Genomic DNA, 16,407 nt, shown 5'->3' on the forward strand with positions numbered 1-16,407 from the left:
ACGTGGAGAGTCACTGGACATGGAGACATGATACTGGGGTGGGAAGAGGAGAGCGTGGTGACACTGCCCACACCTGACCAACAGACGTTCATAGAACGTACTGCATAGAGCCCGCAGCTCACCAAGGACACTGCTGAAGGCTGCTTCCTGCTCAGGTCCTCAGGGATGGCTCATGCCACTCAGAAGTGGGGACCAGCAGCAAAAGCAGCCATGTGCTCCTTCAGACTTGTGTGGCTCTAGAGTGACAGCCTCATGGACCCCTTGCTCTCTGTGGGTGCTGACCCTTGACCTTCCACTCCTGACATGTGCGTACCAGGCAAGAGCCACACTTCTAAGAGCAGCGGGTCTCAGTGTTCCTGGGCAAGTGTGCTGAAGGCCTCCAGTGCATTGTGGGTGGGGGGTGGAAGGGCTTTGCAGTGGTTGAGGATTGGCCCAGTGCTGACACCATCCACCCTCATGGATAACTCTGTACCCTTGTGAATTACATTTTTTTAAAAAGGTACACGTGTGTGTACCTGTGCGTGGATGCGTGCATGTGAGGGCAGGTGTCCTTGGAGGCCAGAGGCATCTGATGTTCGAAGCTGGAATTACAGGAGATTGACAGTCACTCTGCATGAGTGCTGTGACTGGAACTTGGGTCCTCTGCAAGAGCAGCGAGTGTTCATAACTCCAGGTCATCTCTCCAGCCCTGTGTGTTTGTGTGTGTACTTGCCTGTGCATGAAGCATGTGTAAGCATGTCATGTCATGAGTGTGGAGAGAAAAGTGTGCACAGGTGGTTATGCTTCTTTCCCTTTTATGTAGGTTCTGGGACTTGACCCCAGGTTGCTAAGTTTCACAGCAAGTGCCTTTATCTCCTGTGCCCTGACTGACATGGCTCTGACGTAACTCCAGAGTGTGACACGTCAAAGGAAAGCCATCATGGGAACCGGAAGAAATGAGGCGCACGCCCCACCCAGGGGGCTGGGATATAGCTTCGGAATGTGACAATTTATTTGGGGGTGAAGGAGGTTTCACCCCCTTTCCTGGCATCGATACAATATTGAAGAGCAGCAGAACAAAACGTACAAGACAGAGTGATCAGCACGAGCCCGCCCTCCCCTGGCCCAGATCTACCGAACCCACATCCAAAATAAGCTATCTTCCCCACTGGAGCTCCTCCCCAGGGGGCAGGGCAGACTGAGGCCCCGCCCCTTCCTCCGTTGGCCAGCTTTAGTACGTTCCTGCCGTTAACCACTGGAGGCAAAGTTTAGCCAGCTGGGAGCTGGATGGTTGAACCACAGACAAAGGCAAAGACACTTCATCTTTAAAATGCGAGAGAAAAGAGACAGTGCCCGTCCCCAAATATAGAGCTATGTACGTATATTATATATATATATATATAGAATCCATTCGTGCAGTTCATCAAATGAGCTTCTTAAAAATTAAAAAAATTATAAGATACATATTTCTTTAGGCCTTTGTGTCTTTAAGTTAAAAGCAACAAAAAGATGCCTGCTTCCTCCCCTCAGCCCAGGGGTGCCCAGCGTCTGACCCCCACCACTTGGCCCCTTCATACCCTCTGGTTCCATCACATGACTGGTGCTCTGCATCAGCTGGAGTGGAACCCTGACTCCTTTAAGGACGGAGGGAACTGTAGGCTGGGAAGTGGGGTCCCGAGCCCCCACCTGACCAGGTACCTGTTTTTGTTTCTCAAATGTCTGTCAGAAGGGGGTAACCACACTCTCTAGGCTTTCTGAACCAAGAAGAGAAGCAGACAGAACAAAACTAAAACCCTTAAATTTTCTCTTATCTTTTAAAAAAGTGAGTCCTTGAACCATAGAAGCCCCAGAGAGGCTACCTTGGTCTAGTGCACTGGAACCCAAGGGTAGAGCTGACCAGGCTGGGCTCCACCATTCATGAAGTGCAAAAAACAAAACAAAGGAAGAAAAAGAGAAACAAGAAACATAAAAACCAAGAAAAACCCAACAAACCATTAAAGTAAGAAGGGGTGAGTTTGCCCTCTCAGGTCCCCAGAGACCAGGCCAGCCCATCCTTGACTGACCTAGTGTCTGCTAGGGACAACCCTCCAGCCTACACCAGCCCCAGAGTCCCACCTTTCCCTTTAAAAGCCAGGACAGCCAGGGCTCTGAAGTTGCCAGCCAGACTCCCGTGAAGTAGTTCAGCCTCCTTTGAAATGAGACAACGCCCTCCATCCCATCAGCTCCCACTGAAGCCAGGGAGGGAGGCACATTCGGTTCGCTCAGGCTGGGCAGCTGGAAGCCCCAGAGTGCTTCGTGCTGAGGCCTCACTGCCTTGTCCAGCCCTTTCACAGAGGGACTGACTGAGATCAGAGCAAGATCCACAAGAGGGATGGGTCCCAACCCTCCGTCTCAAAACCCAAGACGCAGAACTCACCCACTCCTGTTTCCTGACAAGTGGGTGGGAAGGATGCGCTTACAAGGCATGACCTGTAGGGGGGAGGGGGTCATTTCACATACAAAAATAAAGCAAACAGGGACTGCAACTTCTGCTTGGTAAGTAGGCAAATGAAAAGCAGCAGGGGTGGGGGAGGGGCCTGCAGTAGGCTGATGGTGCAGGGCTGTGTAGGAGTCTGTGCAGCCTCTGGGCCTCCTGCTCCTGACCATTCAGGAGAGGAAAGGGGTCTGCTCGCTGGCGGGCCCACATCTTCCCTGGGTCCGTGCACCTTGAGGCCTTGTGCATGAGCGAGGAGATTACTCCGTCAGCCACTTTCTGAAGCCTGCATCCCTCCTCCTAACCAGGGATGCTCAAAGGCGCCTGGGTCGTTAGAGTGTCGGTGGAGCTGCTGGGAACCACGTGACCCAGAGAGCTGACAAAAGCTCACGGAGGGGAAGCCTTTCGGCGGAAAGGCACCAACAGTGAGTCGGTCCCTCCGAGGCCCACTACCGCCACCTGCCTGTCCCCCGAGCTTCCTGCAAGTTACCTTAGGACTGGTGCCATCCTTCCAAGCAAGTGGAAGCATGCTCCTAAGTCACAACAGACTCATCCTGCCTGCTGTCAAGGAAGGAGGACAGTGACCACCTCTGTGTGCCTTCTATCCCAGGGAGCCCACCGGCTAGCGCAGGCCTCCACCCCACCCCAACATTGCCACCTCACCTGTGCAATCGCTGCGTTGATACGTTCTTCTTAAATAGCTTTCTCCCCCCAGCCTCGCACTCTTAGGAGTCCTATGATGGTTTTTTTTTTAATATTTTTCTCTTTTCTTTCTTTTTTTTTTACTTTTTAAAATTTTTTTCTTTTTTTTTCTTTTTTTTCTGCAAAACTAACTCTTTCACTTTCCTGTCATAAAATCGCCTCTGCAAACACAACTTCTTTACAAAAAAAGGTCACAAATGACACAGACTCTCAGGAAAACACATTTCTATGGTCTCTGCAAACACCTGTAACTGGCACCCAGGTGGTGGCTCACCTGGGGAAGGGGGAGGGGGAAATCGCCCCTGGGGACAGAGGCGAAATACCAGCCCTTATTTGGGGGAAAAGCCAATTGGCACTTGGACGGTATGGGAGCTAACACAGGACAGGGTGGGACCGGACTGTATCCCTCTCAAACCCTGTGAGAGCCCCTGTTTTATACCCTGGGGCAAGGGGGCTGGGGCTGTGCTGCAGACCCTGGCAGGGGAATGGTAAGGAGAAGTAGCTTCCCCAAAGACCAGAATACTTGTCCTTAGATCACGTGGTCCTGCCTCTTCCCATGCTTCTGAGCAAGGTACCAAAGGCTGTGAACACCAGAAGCCAGCTCAGACTACACACAGGAACATGCCATTCAACACCCAGGTGACTCCCAGGCAGTGGCCAAGGGTAGGCCAATGGACTCCCAGTGCTGCCTGGGGATGGGCACCTCCCTCTCTTTTGAACACAGACACTTCTACCCTCTCTCCCCTCTCTGCCTAAATCTGGGGCTTTGGTCTCTGCCTGCCATTGGCATGGATGCCTCGGTTCCCTAGCAGCAGAGGGCAGGTAGAAGCTGCCCAAGGCACCCGAAGTCTTCCAACAGGCCAGACTGTTAGGAAGCCTCAGCAGTTAAAAGCAAACGGGAGGAGTGGGGGAAACTGAAGACCCCTGGGAGGTCTCTGGGCCTCCTCTTTCCTCCACAAACATCTGCAACAAGAGGCTGCAGCTGGGCTCCTCCTCTGCCACAGTCCCTACTGCGCCATGTCTGCAGTGAAGGTCTGACCTTCAAGAGGACCATCCCGAGAAGGGACTGAGGGCTCCACATCCCCCAGCAACCTGGGATTGGAGAGGCCTGTGGCTTCCACGACAAACCACAGACTGGACTGTGCCAGGCCTGGTTAAGGCAACGGAGGCCACGCCTTTAGCGACCCTGTTCTGAGGAGAACCGTAAAGGGTGTTGCAGGGAGAGCTAAGGCCCTGCACCCAACACACACATGGATCTACACAAGAATGGGCCAGGGGCAAACACATGCACGGCCAGAAGCCTCTACAGCAGGTCCTTGCAGCACCTTTGGTAGAAGACGGAAGGGGTTTTCAGATGCCCAGAGGCTGTGGCTCGGTGCCATGTCTGCCAGCCCCTCCACCTTCAAAGGGGGGTTTGGATAGAGACAGTGTGTGGGGCAGGAGATCTGCACGGGCCTGGTCCACATGTAGGCAAGCAGGAGAGGGGACCTCTGGCCCAGCTGCCACCACCCTCAATGGTGTCGAGGGAGGGACCCATTTTGGCCTCATCCTTCACTCAGTGCCAGGTGGTACTAAGAGACTGTGCCCGCCCTAGGTGGGATCTCCTAGGGGCCCTGCAGATACCAAGATAGCACCGAGACCAGACACTGCACACAGAGCAAGAAGCAAGCTAGGAGAGGCAGGGTGGGGTGTGGATAGGATAGGTGAACCCCAAGTTCTGGGGATTCCCCAGAAACCACCTAGTGGGCCCCACCTGCACAATCAGGGACAGTGGCAGGGACACCAGGGAGCAGAGCTTCCTTCCTGTGCCCTACCAGGGCCCCGACCAAGTCCAGGACTGCCAGCACCATCCCTGGGTCAACACTGAGCCGTTCGAGGCAAGCAAAGCACAGGCATACGGGTCTGAGGGCAGGGATAGGGTGGGAGCACAAGTACAACTCCTGGAAGGAGGCCCCCCAAAGCCTCCCTCCTTGAGGAAGCTCCTCACTTACTTGGCCCAGTGCCACCCCCACCCCCTGTAGCACCTGCCACCCCAGCAGCCACCTTCTCGAAATCCTCAGGGCTGCAGAATTCCTTGATGGTCACGGTCAGGAGGTTGCTGGTGACATCTGTGACGACTACATTGGAGCATGGCGACATCTCGGGGCGCCAGTCCCCAGCCTCAGGCTCGGAGGAGCCGGTACCTGTGGCCTCCAGAACTGTGTGTAGCGCCTGGCCCGCAGCAGCAGTGACATCAGGAGGCACCCGCTGGCCGGTGGCAGCTGCCTCAGGAGGGATGGACAGATCGAGCACCTCTGACTCTCGCCAGTTGGACGCAGATCGGCTTATGGTCTCGGGGAGGAGCTTGGGTGGTGCATCATCTGGGTCAGAGGACTGCAGTGTGGGTGAGGGGCAGCCGGAAGAGCTAGAGCTGTGTGCGTCAAAGGGGGCAGCAGCTGGGGTGGCCAGGAGCAGCCCAGGCCCCGAGGAGGCCACGTCAGCTTTGCCCGCAGTAGAGGGCACCAGAGGGGCGGGAGGGGGCTTGTAGAGTGCAAAGGTGCCAAACTTCATGTGGCGGATCTGGGTGCGGAGCATGCTCTCGCTGAACTTCTTGCTCTTCCCAATGACCCGGTTCCGCGAGGGGACTTTCGGGCGGGCCAGTGCCCCGGTGCCCTGGGCAGTGCTGCCACCTCCCGGGCCCTTGTCAATCACCTTCAGGTTCAGGATGATGCGGTTCCGCTTGGGTTCCCGGGGCTTCACCTTGCGGTTGATGATGCGCACGGTCTCAGAAAAGGGCGAGATGGGTGGGCGCAGGCCAGGGTTACCCCCTTGTGGGTCTGGTCGTGGCAGGGGGCGGCGGGACATACGGTGGCAGCGGCGGATGTCTTTCTTGAGCCGGTGCACCGCAGCGCTGGAGTGCAGCTTGGGCGAGGAGGCGCTGGCGCTTGGCTTGACAGAGAAATGCACATCACTGATGCGGAGGGCCTCCGCCTGGGCCCGGGCCTGCAGGCAAAGGGGCGTGGGTGGGACCTCAAGACTTCCCGCGGTCCCGGGACACCCCTATGCCAGATAACCCTGAGCTCCGTCAGTACTTGTTCAGAAAGAGTACCCAGAACAATCAGTGACTTATGACTTCAGACTGAAAAGGAAAGTCTGGGGAGTGCAGCTCAGGTTTGCCTAGAATGCCCGGGGCCCCAGGTTTCATCCCAGCACCAAATAAGCCTGACAGGGTGGGGCACACCTGTAAATGGAGGCAGGGGGATCATAAGTTCAAGGTTATCTTCAGCTACACAGTATGTTTGAGGATAGCCTGGGTTACATAATACTCTTAAAAACCAAACCCAACAGGAAACCAGTACAGAGAGGTGGTGGTGTGTAACTTGTCTTCAAGAGCCAGGTAATTCTTAAGGTCTTTTTACTACCCCTGAGAGAGAGAGAGAGAGAGAGAGAGAGAGAGAGAGAGAGAGAGAGAGCAGGAGCGAGCGAGAGAGAGAGCGCGAGCGAGAGAGAGAGAGCGCGAGCGAGCGCACCTCCCACAGGGCTATTCTTGCAGACTCAGCAATAACAACAGTGACCTTGTGAGGAACCCTCTTCTCTATTAAGGATCCTAGGCAAGCATTGGACTCTTCCAAGGGCTAATTCTTGGTGGCAGAATAAGATCCTCCCTTTTCCTAGTTCCCAGTCCCATCCACCCTGACCACAGAAGACCATGACTTTGAGAGACCCTTGCACCAGCCCCTCTCTACCCTGACCCTAGGCAAAGTGCATTCGCACCAGCAGTCCAAAGCCTATATTCAGAAGCCAGTGTGAGAAGCCAGCCCAGGCCTCTGGTGGGCACAAGACAATTTGCCTCTGGATGCAGAGGCAAGTGTGATCTCTGAGAACCCCCAGAACTCAACAGCAGTTCAGCTGCTGCTTCACAAGAACCCCACCCCAGAAAGGCCCTACCAGCCCAGGTTCCACCCCAGCTCGCCCCTTTCCAGAGGACTCAGAGCAGAGAGTCAACACTGACTTCTCCATGGCTAGCCCTCCCTTCACTAAGGATGAGGGCCAGCTGCTCAGAATCTCCTCTGAATGATGCTGCCCCCTTCTGTGAGGTGCAGCTTTCTAGAGACACAGGCTGCCTAGCAGAGGTGAGGACTTTCCGTAGTGCAGAGAGACCAGACCCCGCCCAGATACGGAGAGAATCCTAGCAGTTCCTGAGGCCAGGTTGGGACACCCCAGTGCTCAGAGGATTCAATGGTAAGAGTGGACAGCTGCAGCTGAGGACCAAGTAGGGAAGGACAAGAATCCCGACTTTAACAGCGACTCTGGCTCCAGTGGGACAAAGCATGGGGTTAGTTTGTGACACTTTAATCTAGTTGTGAGACCTTAGCGGCACCTGGGAGGAGCTCATTCCCATAGTTAATCTGTTGGGGCCCCCAGAAGGAATCTGTGTTGTGGGGGGAAAGGGGGTGCCCAATCAGTTGTTAATCAGTACAAAGAGAAAACATGTACACCCCTGACAAACCTAGATCATGACCTGTCAGGGGTCTCCTGGCTTATGGTGAACCAGATAGCCCGAGATCCTCAAGGGACAAGCACACCTCAAGACTACCTGGCTCTGTATCAAGCTGGAGCATCCCTGGCCGCATTCGCTGACACTAGGTGGCAGCACTGAGCCAAACACAGCTCGCTCCTGTCAGTCTGTTGCGTTCTTCAAGGGGCCCCTTACACCCCTCCCAGGCACACGGATGGGGGAGCTTAAGGAATCTTCGGGTTGGGGATTTGGCTCAGTGGTAGAGCGCTTGCCTAGCAAACGCAAGGCCCTGGGTTCGGTCCCCAGCTCCGGGAAAAAAAAGAAAAGAAATCTCTTCAGAAACAAGGACCTGCCAACTCCCTTTCTGTGCTGTCCCAGTGAGTCCCGCCTCGGCGGCGCTCTCCTTTGAACAGCTTTAGAGCACCTGCTGACCACACAACTGGAGGCAGCCAGTACTTGGCAGGCACCAGGCTTCTGAGAAACCAGCGTTTCCTAAAACATGCTTTCAAAATGTCCGTAAGAGACATCTCTTACTTTACAACGTCTAAACAGTACTGTGTAAGATACGGTTCTCGGGCTGGACAGAAAGCTCAGCTATTAGAGGCAATGGCTGCTCTTCCAGAGGGCTCAGGTTCAGTTCCCAGCACCCACATGGCATCTCACAAGTGGCCTGTAACTCCGGTTCTGAGGATCCACTTCTGGCCTCCATGGGCACCAGGGACAAACTACCACACACACCCCCACCCCCACCCCCACACTCACATATTAAACAAACAAGAGATGTAATTCTCCTTGGGTTGAGAGTTTTTTGACAGTAGGACCTGGGTCTGCTTAGTGAATTTCAAAATCACCGCAGGTCACATTCACTGTGCTCACAGGACGGGTGGCTCCAGGGTTTGGGGAGTATTGCAGATAGCATCTAGACGCAGCTGCCAGCTCTCTGTGGTACTGGATATGCTATTAACCTGTTTTCTTTTCCGGGGTGTGGAATGGGGATATGGCAGCCTTCTTAAAAGGCTCCAGGACACTCAGCACTACCCTTTGCAGAAAATGCTGAGTGTATTTTGCTGAACTGCCTCTTAATCACAAAGCAACAGGTCCAGCCTAAGCCACCTCTCCATCCCTTTACAAACATCCCTCTAGGTCCTGCTGCTTCCTAAATTCTGGATTAAGGTGCTACACAGCTCCACCCCCTGCACTAGCATCTCTGAGCCTTGTTTCCTACAGATGTGTTCATCTTCACTCATCTGTGAAAGGGGACTAGTACTATCGACTCCACTGGGATGCTGAGAACATTAAAGGAGATAATTCGGGCAGAGGTTTCGGCACACCTGGGCCCCAAAACAACCCAGACACTACAACTTTTAACAAAAAGGCATTTTGAGAATCGATACTCAAGATCATTACCGCCTTGGACCACTAGAGGGCGCGCCAGGGGCGCCGACAGGCTGTCAACATAGCCCACCAGTCTTCCAGCTGCTCCGCCCACCCCTCCCCACCCTCAAGCGTCAGGGTTAAGGTTGCAGCTTTAATCCCTGACGATGCACTGTGGCTAGAGGCGGAGAGTAGGGGGACAAGACTAAAGGATTCCGGAAACGAACGTTTTTTTCCACGTTTGCATTTGGTCCAAGGCTAACTCTTTACACCCAGTCCTTTGGCTGCCGAAGGGGCCGAGACAGCGGGACTGGTCCACCCCGCCCCCACTGAGCTTGGAGCTCTTGGACAAACTGGAGATTATGAGGTTCTGCATCTTGCAGTCTCTTCTCCAAGGAGCCCTTCCTGTGTTTCTGTGCCAAATTTGGTGTGAAGACCCGGGGCATCGTTAGTTCTTTAGGGAAACTAAAGGGAGGAGGGCACCAGCAGCCTTGCATTAAGTGGACCACACGGATCATCTTGCTTTTCTCTTCCCAGGCTCTGTTCTTCCTCATCAAAAAAAATCAAAACAACAACAAAAACACCCCTAACTCTCCAAGATGGCTTCCCATGAAGTTCTTCGCTTTCTTGCCAAACAGGCTATGTTCACCATGCCCCACCCCATCTTCATCGGAATCTCCAGAAATATCAGGATGGGGGTAGACATGGTCAGGACTCAAAAGCTGGTAGTTCAGTGTGGATGATCAAACTCAGGTTGAAGGAATTAAGGTCACATTCAAGTTGGGCCCCCAAGTACTAAGGAAGAAGGCACAGAATGCACCCTAAGAGAGGTGGGCGCTACAGGGCAAGGGAGGCTGGTGTTTTGCCAGGAGGTAAGCCATACCTAATAGCTCCAAGACTCTAAATCACAAAACAGGCCAGTGTACTAAAGGCTGGAGGCGATGAATCGCTAGCAAAAAGAGCTTCCCGGGTCACCTTCTCTCCTGGGTATGCCCCACCTGCTTCACTCACCCGCTTCCTGGAGCACAGTAGATCCCCCACCCCCAGTTTCTGGCTTCTTCCTTGATTACCCCACTCCCAGGCCCCTCTGGCTGGGTTGGCTGAGGCCTGATGCCAGGGACTTGTCAGGGACTCACAACCACCCCCTGCCCAGCTGGGGCCCCTCTGGAAAAGCCTGCCCGCCTAGGCAGCGAAGGATCTGTCCCTCCCTTGCAGGCCCTGTGCTGCGCCCTGGCTGGGGGCCCGAGAGGGGGCTGTTGGGGCTGGGCCAGGTTACCTTTAGGAGGAAAGTTTTGGGTTTAGGTCCCCTCTTCTTGGGCCCATACAGCTCACGTTCCCTTTCCCTGCAGTCAAGAAACGCCAAGGATGAAAAAGAGTCCTTTCCTGGGCCCCACTCCCCGACCCAGCCCGCCTTTCCCGCTTCCCTGCGCGGCGCCCCACCGCGCCTGCCAGCTTCTCCAACTCACTTCTGCTCGAAGGCTGCGATGAGCCTCGAATCCAGAATGTTCTCCTCTGGCTCCCAAGTGCTGTACCTGCCGAGTCACGGGTACAGAAAAGCAAAATGAAAACCCAAGGGGCAGAGGCACACAGCGAGGGCACAAGTACGCACCCCTATCCAAGGCCCAAGGTGTCTTCTTGCTGCCTTCCCTGTCCCCGACCCCACGACACTCACTTGATCGCCCACCCTTTCCATTTCACCAGGTACTCGATGCGTCCCTGAAAAACAGAAAAAAAAAAAAAATAGGGGGTGGGGGTGGGGAGGATGCAGGGACGCGAGGAGGAGGCGGCGGCGCGGGGGTGGCTGAGGGAACCCGGCTAGCGGGACCGCTGCGCCCGGAGGGCCCGAGGTTTCCGACACGGCAGCGGGGGACACAGGGCAGTCCGGGCGGAGGGCTCACCTTTCGGATCCGGCGTTTGATGATGGATTCGGCCGCGAAGACCCGCTCGCCTACTGCAGACAGCTCCATCTTGCTCAGCGGCACCCACAGCCCATAATACTCCCTGCTCCCGCGGCCGGTGCTGCACCGCTCGCGCACGCGCCCCAGCGCTCAGGCCCCCGGCGGGCGTGCGCTCGGCGGGGCGCGCGCTCGCGTTCCAGCTGCGGGCCGTCACGTGATGCTCCAGGCCTGAGCGCCGTTGCCAGGACCTCCCCCTCCCCCGGGGCGGTTGCTAGGGAAAATGAGCGCTCGCCGGGCGGGGGCGCGCGAAGGCTCTTAAAGGGGCCTGTCCTCTCCGCCGAAGTCCTGGCGGGAGACCCATGGATGCTTGGCTGGTGCCAAGCCGAGTGAGGTGCAGAGCAATCTTATATTATCCCCTTTCATCCTGCAGGCCCAGGATCCCTGCCACCTCCTACTTTCCTTGTAACTCCTCATGCCAGAATTGTCAGGCCCTCGACAGAGAGGTGCGATGAGCCCCGGGAGTCTGCGGGCGCTGTGCATCCTCTGGCAGACGTTTGCAAACAGTTAAATATGATACAGCAGAAATGCGTTCACTGCAGCTTTGCCAGGCCTTGTGGGGATTTCTTTAATACAGCACCCCATCCATTATTTATGTATTCGTGGGAGTGTGGTTTTGTAACCGGTTCAGATAAGTTAAAACAAAAAAGCCACCGCGGGAAAGGGGGGTGAAGGCGGAGGTGACCCAAGTCTGCGACCAAGGTCTCCAGCAACACCTGCATGTAGACCTTGGCGAATATATTTGTAAAGCAAAGAGGGAAAGGTCTCGGAAGAGGACCCTAAGGCACCCTAGAGTGAGTCCAAAGCAGGCTTCCTTTGGGTCACTTAACAGAACTCACCCTCGTAGTGAAATCTGTTTTCATATTTTTCAGGCCACAGGCCACAGCACAATTCTACAGCCCACAGCTGCAGGGATGACTCCGCCATTGCTCTTGGGAGGTGCAAGTGGGATCTGGAGCCTTCCCTCTGGGTTGTAGCCCCCTTCCATTCCGTTCGTTTGTTTTCAAATTATTTAACGGATTTTCCATTAGGCCAGTGGTCTTGTTCTTGGCAAAGCAAAAATTTAACCAATATAAATAATAAAACGGAAAGTGCAAGAATAGCCCCTAACCTGCATTGAGCTATTAAGAGCTTCTAGCCCAGTTCTTTCCCTAAAGTCGGGCCTGCATGATGTGTACACACACATTCCCCACATGGAGAGTACAGGCACATACACCCTATGTACTTAGATGTTTAAGCGCTAGAGGGTTGTACTGTTTACCCTGGAGATGCTATCCTTCCTTAATGATATCGATTAGACATGAACACAGATTTTGCCCTGTTCACCTGTTGTCTAGGGCTGGGCTGGAGAGGTGTGGGGATTTGTCAGGGTCAAGGTTGTCTTTTGATTTACCAGAGAGGAGAGGGGGCAGAGGGTTGGTTCTATGAGTCTCTACAATAGCCCCATTTCTTGAAGATGCAAATTTACCAAAGAAAATCTCAGTTTTCCCATTCCTGTAGCTATGTATAGAAAGTACATTGAGTGAAATCCTTCTGCTCCCCGTCTAGGTCTTTATGCTACTGAGAAAATACTCTTAGGTGGCACGACAGCAAACCCGAGGTGAACTTCACCTGAGTAGAGAGCAGCTCTGCTGGGGTGGCATGGATGAGCAGTAAGTTGAATGTGGGTGTCTGTGCTTGTGCAAGCGGAGGAGGCCCCAGGATGAAGAAGATGACCACCCATCTACTTATGGGATCGTTCATCATTCTTTGTGAGCTATTGCGGAAGCGTCAGGAAACAGAAGTCAGTCAGGTGCGAAAATTGACTTTCCCTGCATGACCACACAATGCAGATAGTTTCACGGTTGAGAACCACTGTCTTGCCGGAAGCATGAAACATGTAAGTGTGGCTTCAAGTTTTCAGAATGTATTCCCTCCCCTTCTTCTGTTTGTTGGCTGGGCCCAGCTGATGGTTTTCCTTGTTGGTCTTGCCCAAGGTTGTCATTGTGGGTACAATGAGAGAAACCAAATCTGACTGGTCCTCTGTCTCCAGTCAAGCTTCGCCTTTCCCTGGGAGCCCTGCAGGAGCCCTGAAGGACCAACTGGGGAAATCTCACACTTCCTTCAGTACATCCCACAGTCAAGGCATAGGTTCAAGGCTCTTAGTGTGCATATCTTGAGGAATCCCTTCCCTTCACACATGGGGAGGGTTTGCAGAACAGACTAGGATTAGACTCCCATATTGGGTTCTCTGGGAAAAGTAAAACGATTTGTAGATGTGATTAAGGTCCCTAATTAGTTAACTCTTAATTCCACAGACAGACGTTGGCCCCGGGCAGGCTTTTCTTACATTACAGATCCAGCCAACAGAGCTGCCGTCCTGCCACCTTGAAGAAGCAAACTGACACACCTCAGAGAGAGTTGGTGGCAGGAATGGGGCATGGGTTCTAGAAACTGCGGACTTCCATCCTACAATCCCAAGCAATAAAACGTATGGATAATTCCGGAGCTTGCTGTGGCCCCCTGAGCGTGGTGACCCTCCAGGGGACCAGAACACAGTCTCTGGATGTTGACATGTAGGCATAGATGCAATAAGCTAGTATCCTCTTTAGCCACTGAGTTGTAGCTGACTCCTGGGTGGGAAAATAGACATTCCTCTGAACAGGGAGGGTGGCAAGGTCACATGGTCAGGGGGATGTAGTGGTTTGTGTGAGGAACGGACCCTATAGACTCATACATGTGAATACTTAGCTCTCAGTTGGAGCATTAGGAGGTGTAGCCTTGTTGGAGATGTGTGTCCCTGGGGCTAGGCCTTGAGGTTTCAAAAACTGGTCCCAGGCCCAGTCCCACTCTACCTCTTCCTTGTGGACAAGATGTGATTTCTCAGCTACTGTGCCATGCCTGTGTGCCTGCTGCCACGATGACCATGGACTCACCCTCTGAAACTGTAAGCAAACCCCCAATTAAATGTTTTCTTTAATAAGTTGCTTTGATCGTGGTGTCTCTTCACAGCAATAGAACAGTGAGTAAGACTCAGGGTTGTTATAATACAAGTAGGTGTTATATATTAGAATATTATTATATACCATAATTAATAGAACAGAAATATTAATGTTATAAATATTAGATAATGATGTATCATATAATTACAATGTTAATATGGTTATATTAAATTACTATTATATTAATAATAGTAATATATTATTAATTATAAAAACTCAGGGTTATTGTAGTAACACAAGTAGGTCCCAGTTTGGGACAAAGCTCATGTTAAAAATGGTGAGGTCTCAGTGGGGCAGTAGTGGCCACACCTTCAGTCTCAGCACTCTGGAGGCAAAGGCAGGTGGATCTCTGTGAGTTCGAGGCCAGCCTGGTCTACAGAGTGAGCTCCGGAATAGCCAGGGATGTCACACAGAGAAATCCTGCCTTGAAAAACTCCAAACACTAAAAAACAAAACTGGTGAGGTCTCTGGGGTCAGATGCTGCTTTTACAGTGCCGTATTTTGGGGACACTTCTTTTGTGATATCCAACTGCTGGTGCTGTGTCCTTAGTCTTTGGCACGTGTGAGTGCTTTAATTAGAGTGAAGGAGGAGATGTGGTGTGGAAACCCCTATGCAGGAGGCAGGAGGGGCATCTGGGGAGGGAAAGTGGATCAGAGAAGGGAGGGGAGGGCCTTGTCTGGCATTAGCCTGTCAGTCTAGAGTGACAAATGCCCTCAGGCCTGCTGACTTGGAGCAAGGTCAGAATCAACAGAGAAAGAGGATCTGGGAGCCTACAAGATGGTTCAGCAGGTAACCTGTGGCCAGAACAGCACCAGAAGTGCCAGCAGCCAACCAGATGACCTGAATTTGACCCCCAGGACCCACGCAGTGGAAGGAGAGAGCAGACCTTCTCTGACCTCCACATGTGAGGCACGGCACATGTACGCACAGAAAAACAATCAAATCAGTGTTTTTAAAAATTAATAATCAGGCCAGGCAGTGGTGCACACCTTTAACCCTAGCCCTTGAGAGGCACAGGCAGTCAGATCTCTGAATTTGAGGCCAGCCTGGTCTACAGAGTGAGTTCCAGGGCTACATGGAGAAAGCCTGCCTTGAAAAAGAAAAAAAAATTAAGAAAGAGGATTGGTAACTGCCCAGGACCCATGGAAGATCCATCCATGGAAGGTCTGAGCCACAGTTACCCCAAGGCAAGTTCACTGCTGGGTGGAACATCCCTTCCTAGCAACAGAGAGCAGAGCCTGTGTTTGGGAAATCCAGTTCCTCGCTCTGCACTCACAGTGGGATCCTGAGGGCTATGATATGGGTTCTGTCCCAGTGGACTGACTCAGCCCAGCGGGGGACCATGCCCTCTTTACCCTCACCGAAAACTGGGAGATGTCATGCCTCTCTTTTACCTGCTAGCTATACAGTGCTGTGGCTTACCCAGCACGTGTTCAAGCAGTGAGCGGCCCTAGAAGGGGCTATGGGTCAGTGTAGTCCTCGAAGTTTAAGACTAAGGAAGAGGAAGGCTAACTCCAAGGCACATCCTGCTTCTGTCCTTGTGAACTTCAGGTTTCTGGGTGTGGTCTTGGGAGGAGGACAACAGCATCGGGAATGGGGATTAAAATGACCCAGACCGGGGCTGGAGAGATGGCTCAGTGGTTAAGAGCACCCGACTGCTCTTCCAGAGGTCATGAGTTCAATTCCCAGCAACCACATGGTGGCTCACAACCATCTGTAAAGAGATCTGATGCCCTCTTCTGGTGTATCTGAAGACAGCTACAGTGTACTTACATATAATAAATAAATAAATCTCTAAAAAAAAAAAAATTTAAAATGACCCAGACCATCTGGGCAGAGCGTTTATGTTCCTGTGTAGCAGCGAGACATCCATGCATCTTTTAAAAGACTATTTTATTTTAGTTTATTTCATTTTATTTTATGTATATGGGTCTTTTGCCTGCATGTATGTCTGTGTGCCACATGTTTACCTGGCATAGGCAGAGGCCAGAAGAGGGTACTGCCTTCTTTGGAACTGGAGTTACAGATGGATGTGAGCTGCTGTTGGGATGCTGGGAATTGAATCTGGGCCCTCTGAAAGAGCAGCCATTGCTCTTATCAGCTGGGCCACCTCTCTAGCACCTCATCTTTCTGGACTCCGAAGATTCCAAGGTGGTGCTCACCCCAGGCTTTTGGCAATGCCCTCTTCCCTCTGTCAGCCCAGTGAGGCCTCATGTGTATCTCCTTCAGACGGATATGTGGTTGTTTCTCTCTTTTCTTCTTTTGAGATTATAATATAATTACATTATTTCCTCCTTTTCACCCCTTTCTCCAATTCCTTCCATGTGCAGCTCCCCTCTTTTCATTCAAATTCTTTTTCTTTAATATTGTGCATGTTCCTAAATATAATGCAGCCTGCTCAGTCTGTGCATGTTACTTATACGTATGTTTTCAGGGCCGACCAT

At 52.8% G+C, this 16,407-nt stretch overlaps 1 protein-coding gene and 1 long non-coding RNA gene across 3 annotated transcripts; one reads left to right on the forward strand and one right to left on the reverse strand.

Annotated features, from left to right (window-relative positions):
- Nucleotides 1–969: 969 nt before the first annotated feature.
- On the reverse strand, nt 970–11,019 carry Cbx6 (chromobox 6). 2 transcript variants are annotated; one of them, NM_001012119.2, is made up of 5 exons: nt 10,925–11,019; nt 10,699–10,742; nt 10,493–10,558; nt 10,303–10,369; nt 970–6,082 (listed from the first exon to the last, which is right to left on the reverse strand). In NM_001012119.2, exons 1-5 carry the CDS (start codon nt 10,991–10,993, stop codon nt 5,138–5,140), a joined length of 1,191 nt encoding a protein of 396 aa, NP_001012119.2. In that variant the 5' UTR covers nt 10,994–11,019; the 3' UTR covers nt 970–5,137. The 2 variants fall into 2 exon arrangements, with proteins under 2 accessions (NP_001012119.2, NP_001387975.1); NM_001401046.1 differs by having other exon boundaries at nt 970–6,136.
- Nucleotides 11,020–11,444: 425 nt separating this feature from the next.
- On the forward strand, nt 11,445–13,943 carry LOC120093691 (uncharacterized). Its single transcript, XR_005487262.2, has 2 exons — nt 11,445–12,860; nt 13,279–13,943. It is a non-coding gene; the product is annotated as an uncharacterized LOC120093691 (long non-coding RNA).
- Nucleotides 13,944–16,407: the final 2,464 nt, after the last annotated feature.

The sequence above is a fragment of the Rattus norvegicus genome, chromosome 7 (assembly GCF_036323735.1).
Source record: "Rattus norvegicus strain BN/NHsdMcwi chromosome 7, GRCr8, whole genome shotgun sequence".
NCBI classification, from domain to species: Eukaryota; Metazoa; Chordata; class Mammalia; order Rodentia; family Muridae; genus Rattus; species Rattus norvegicus.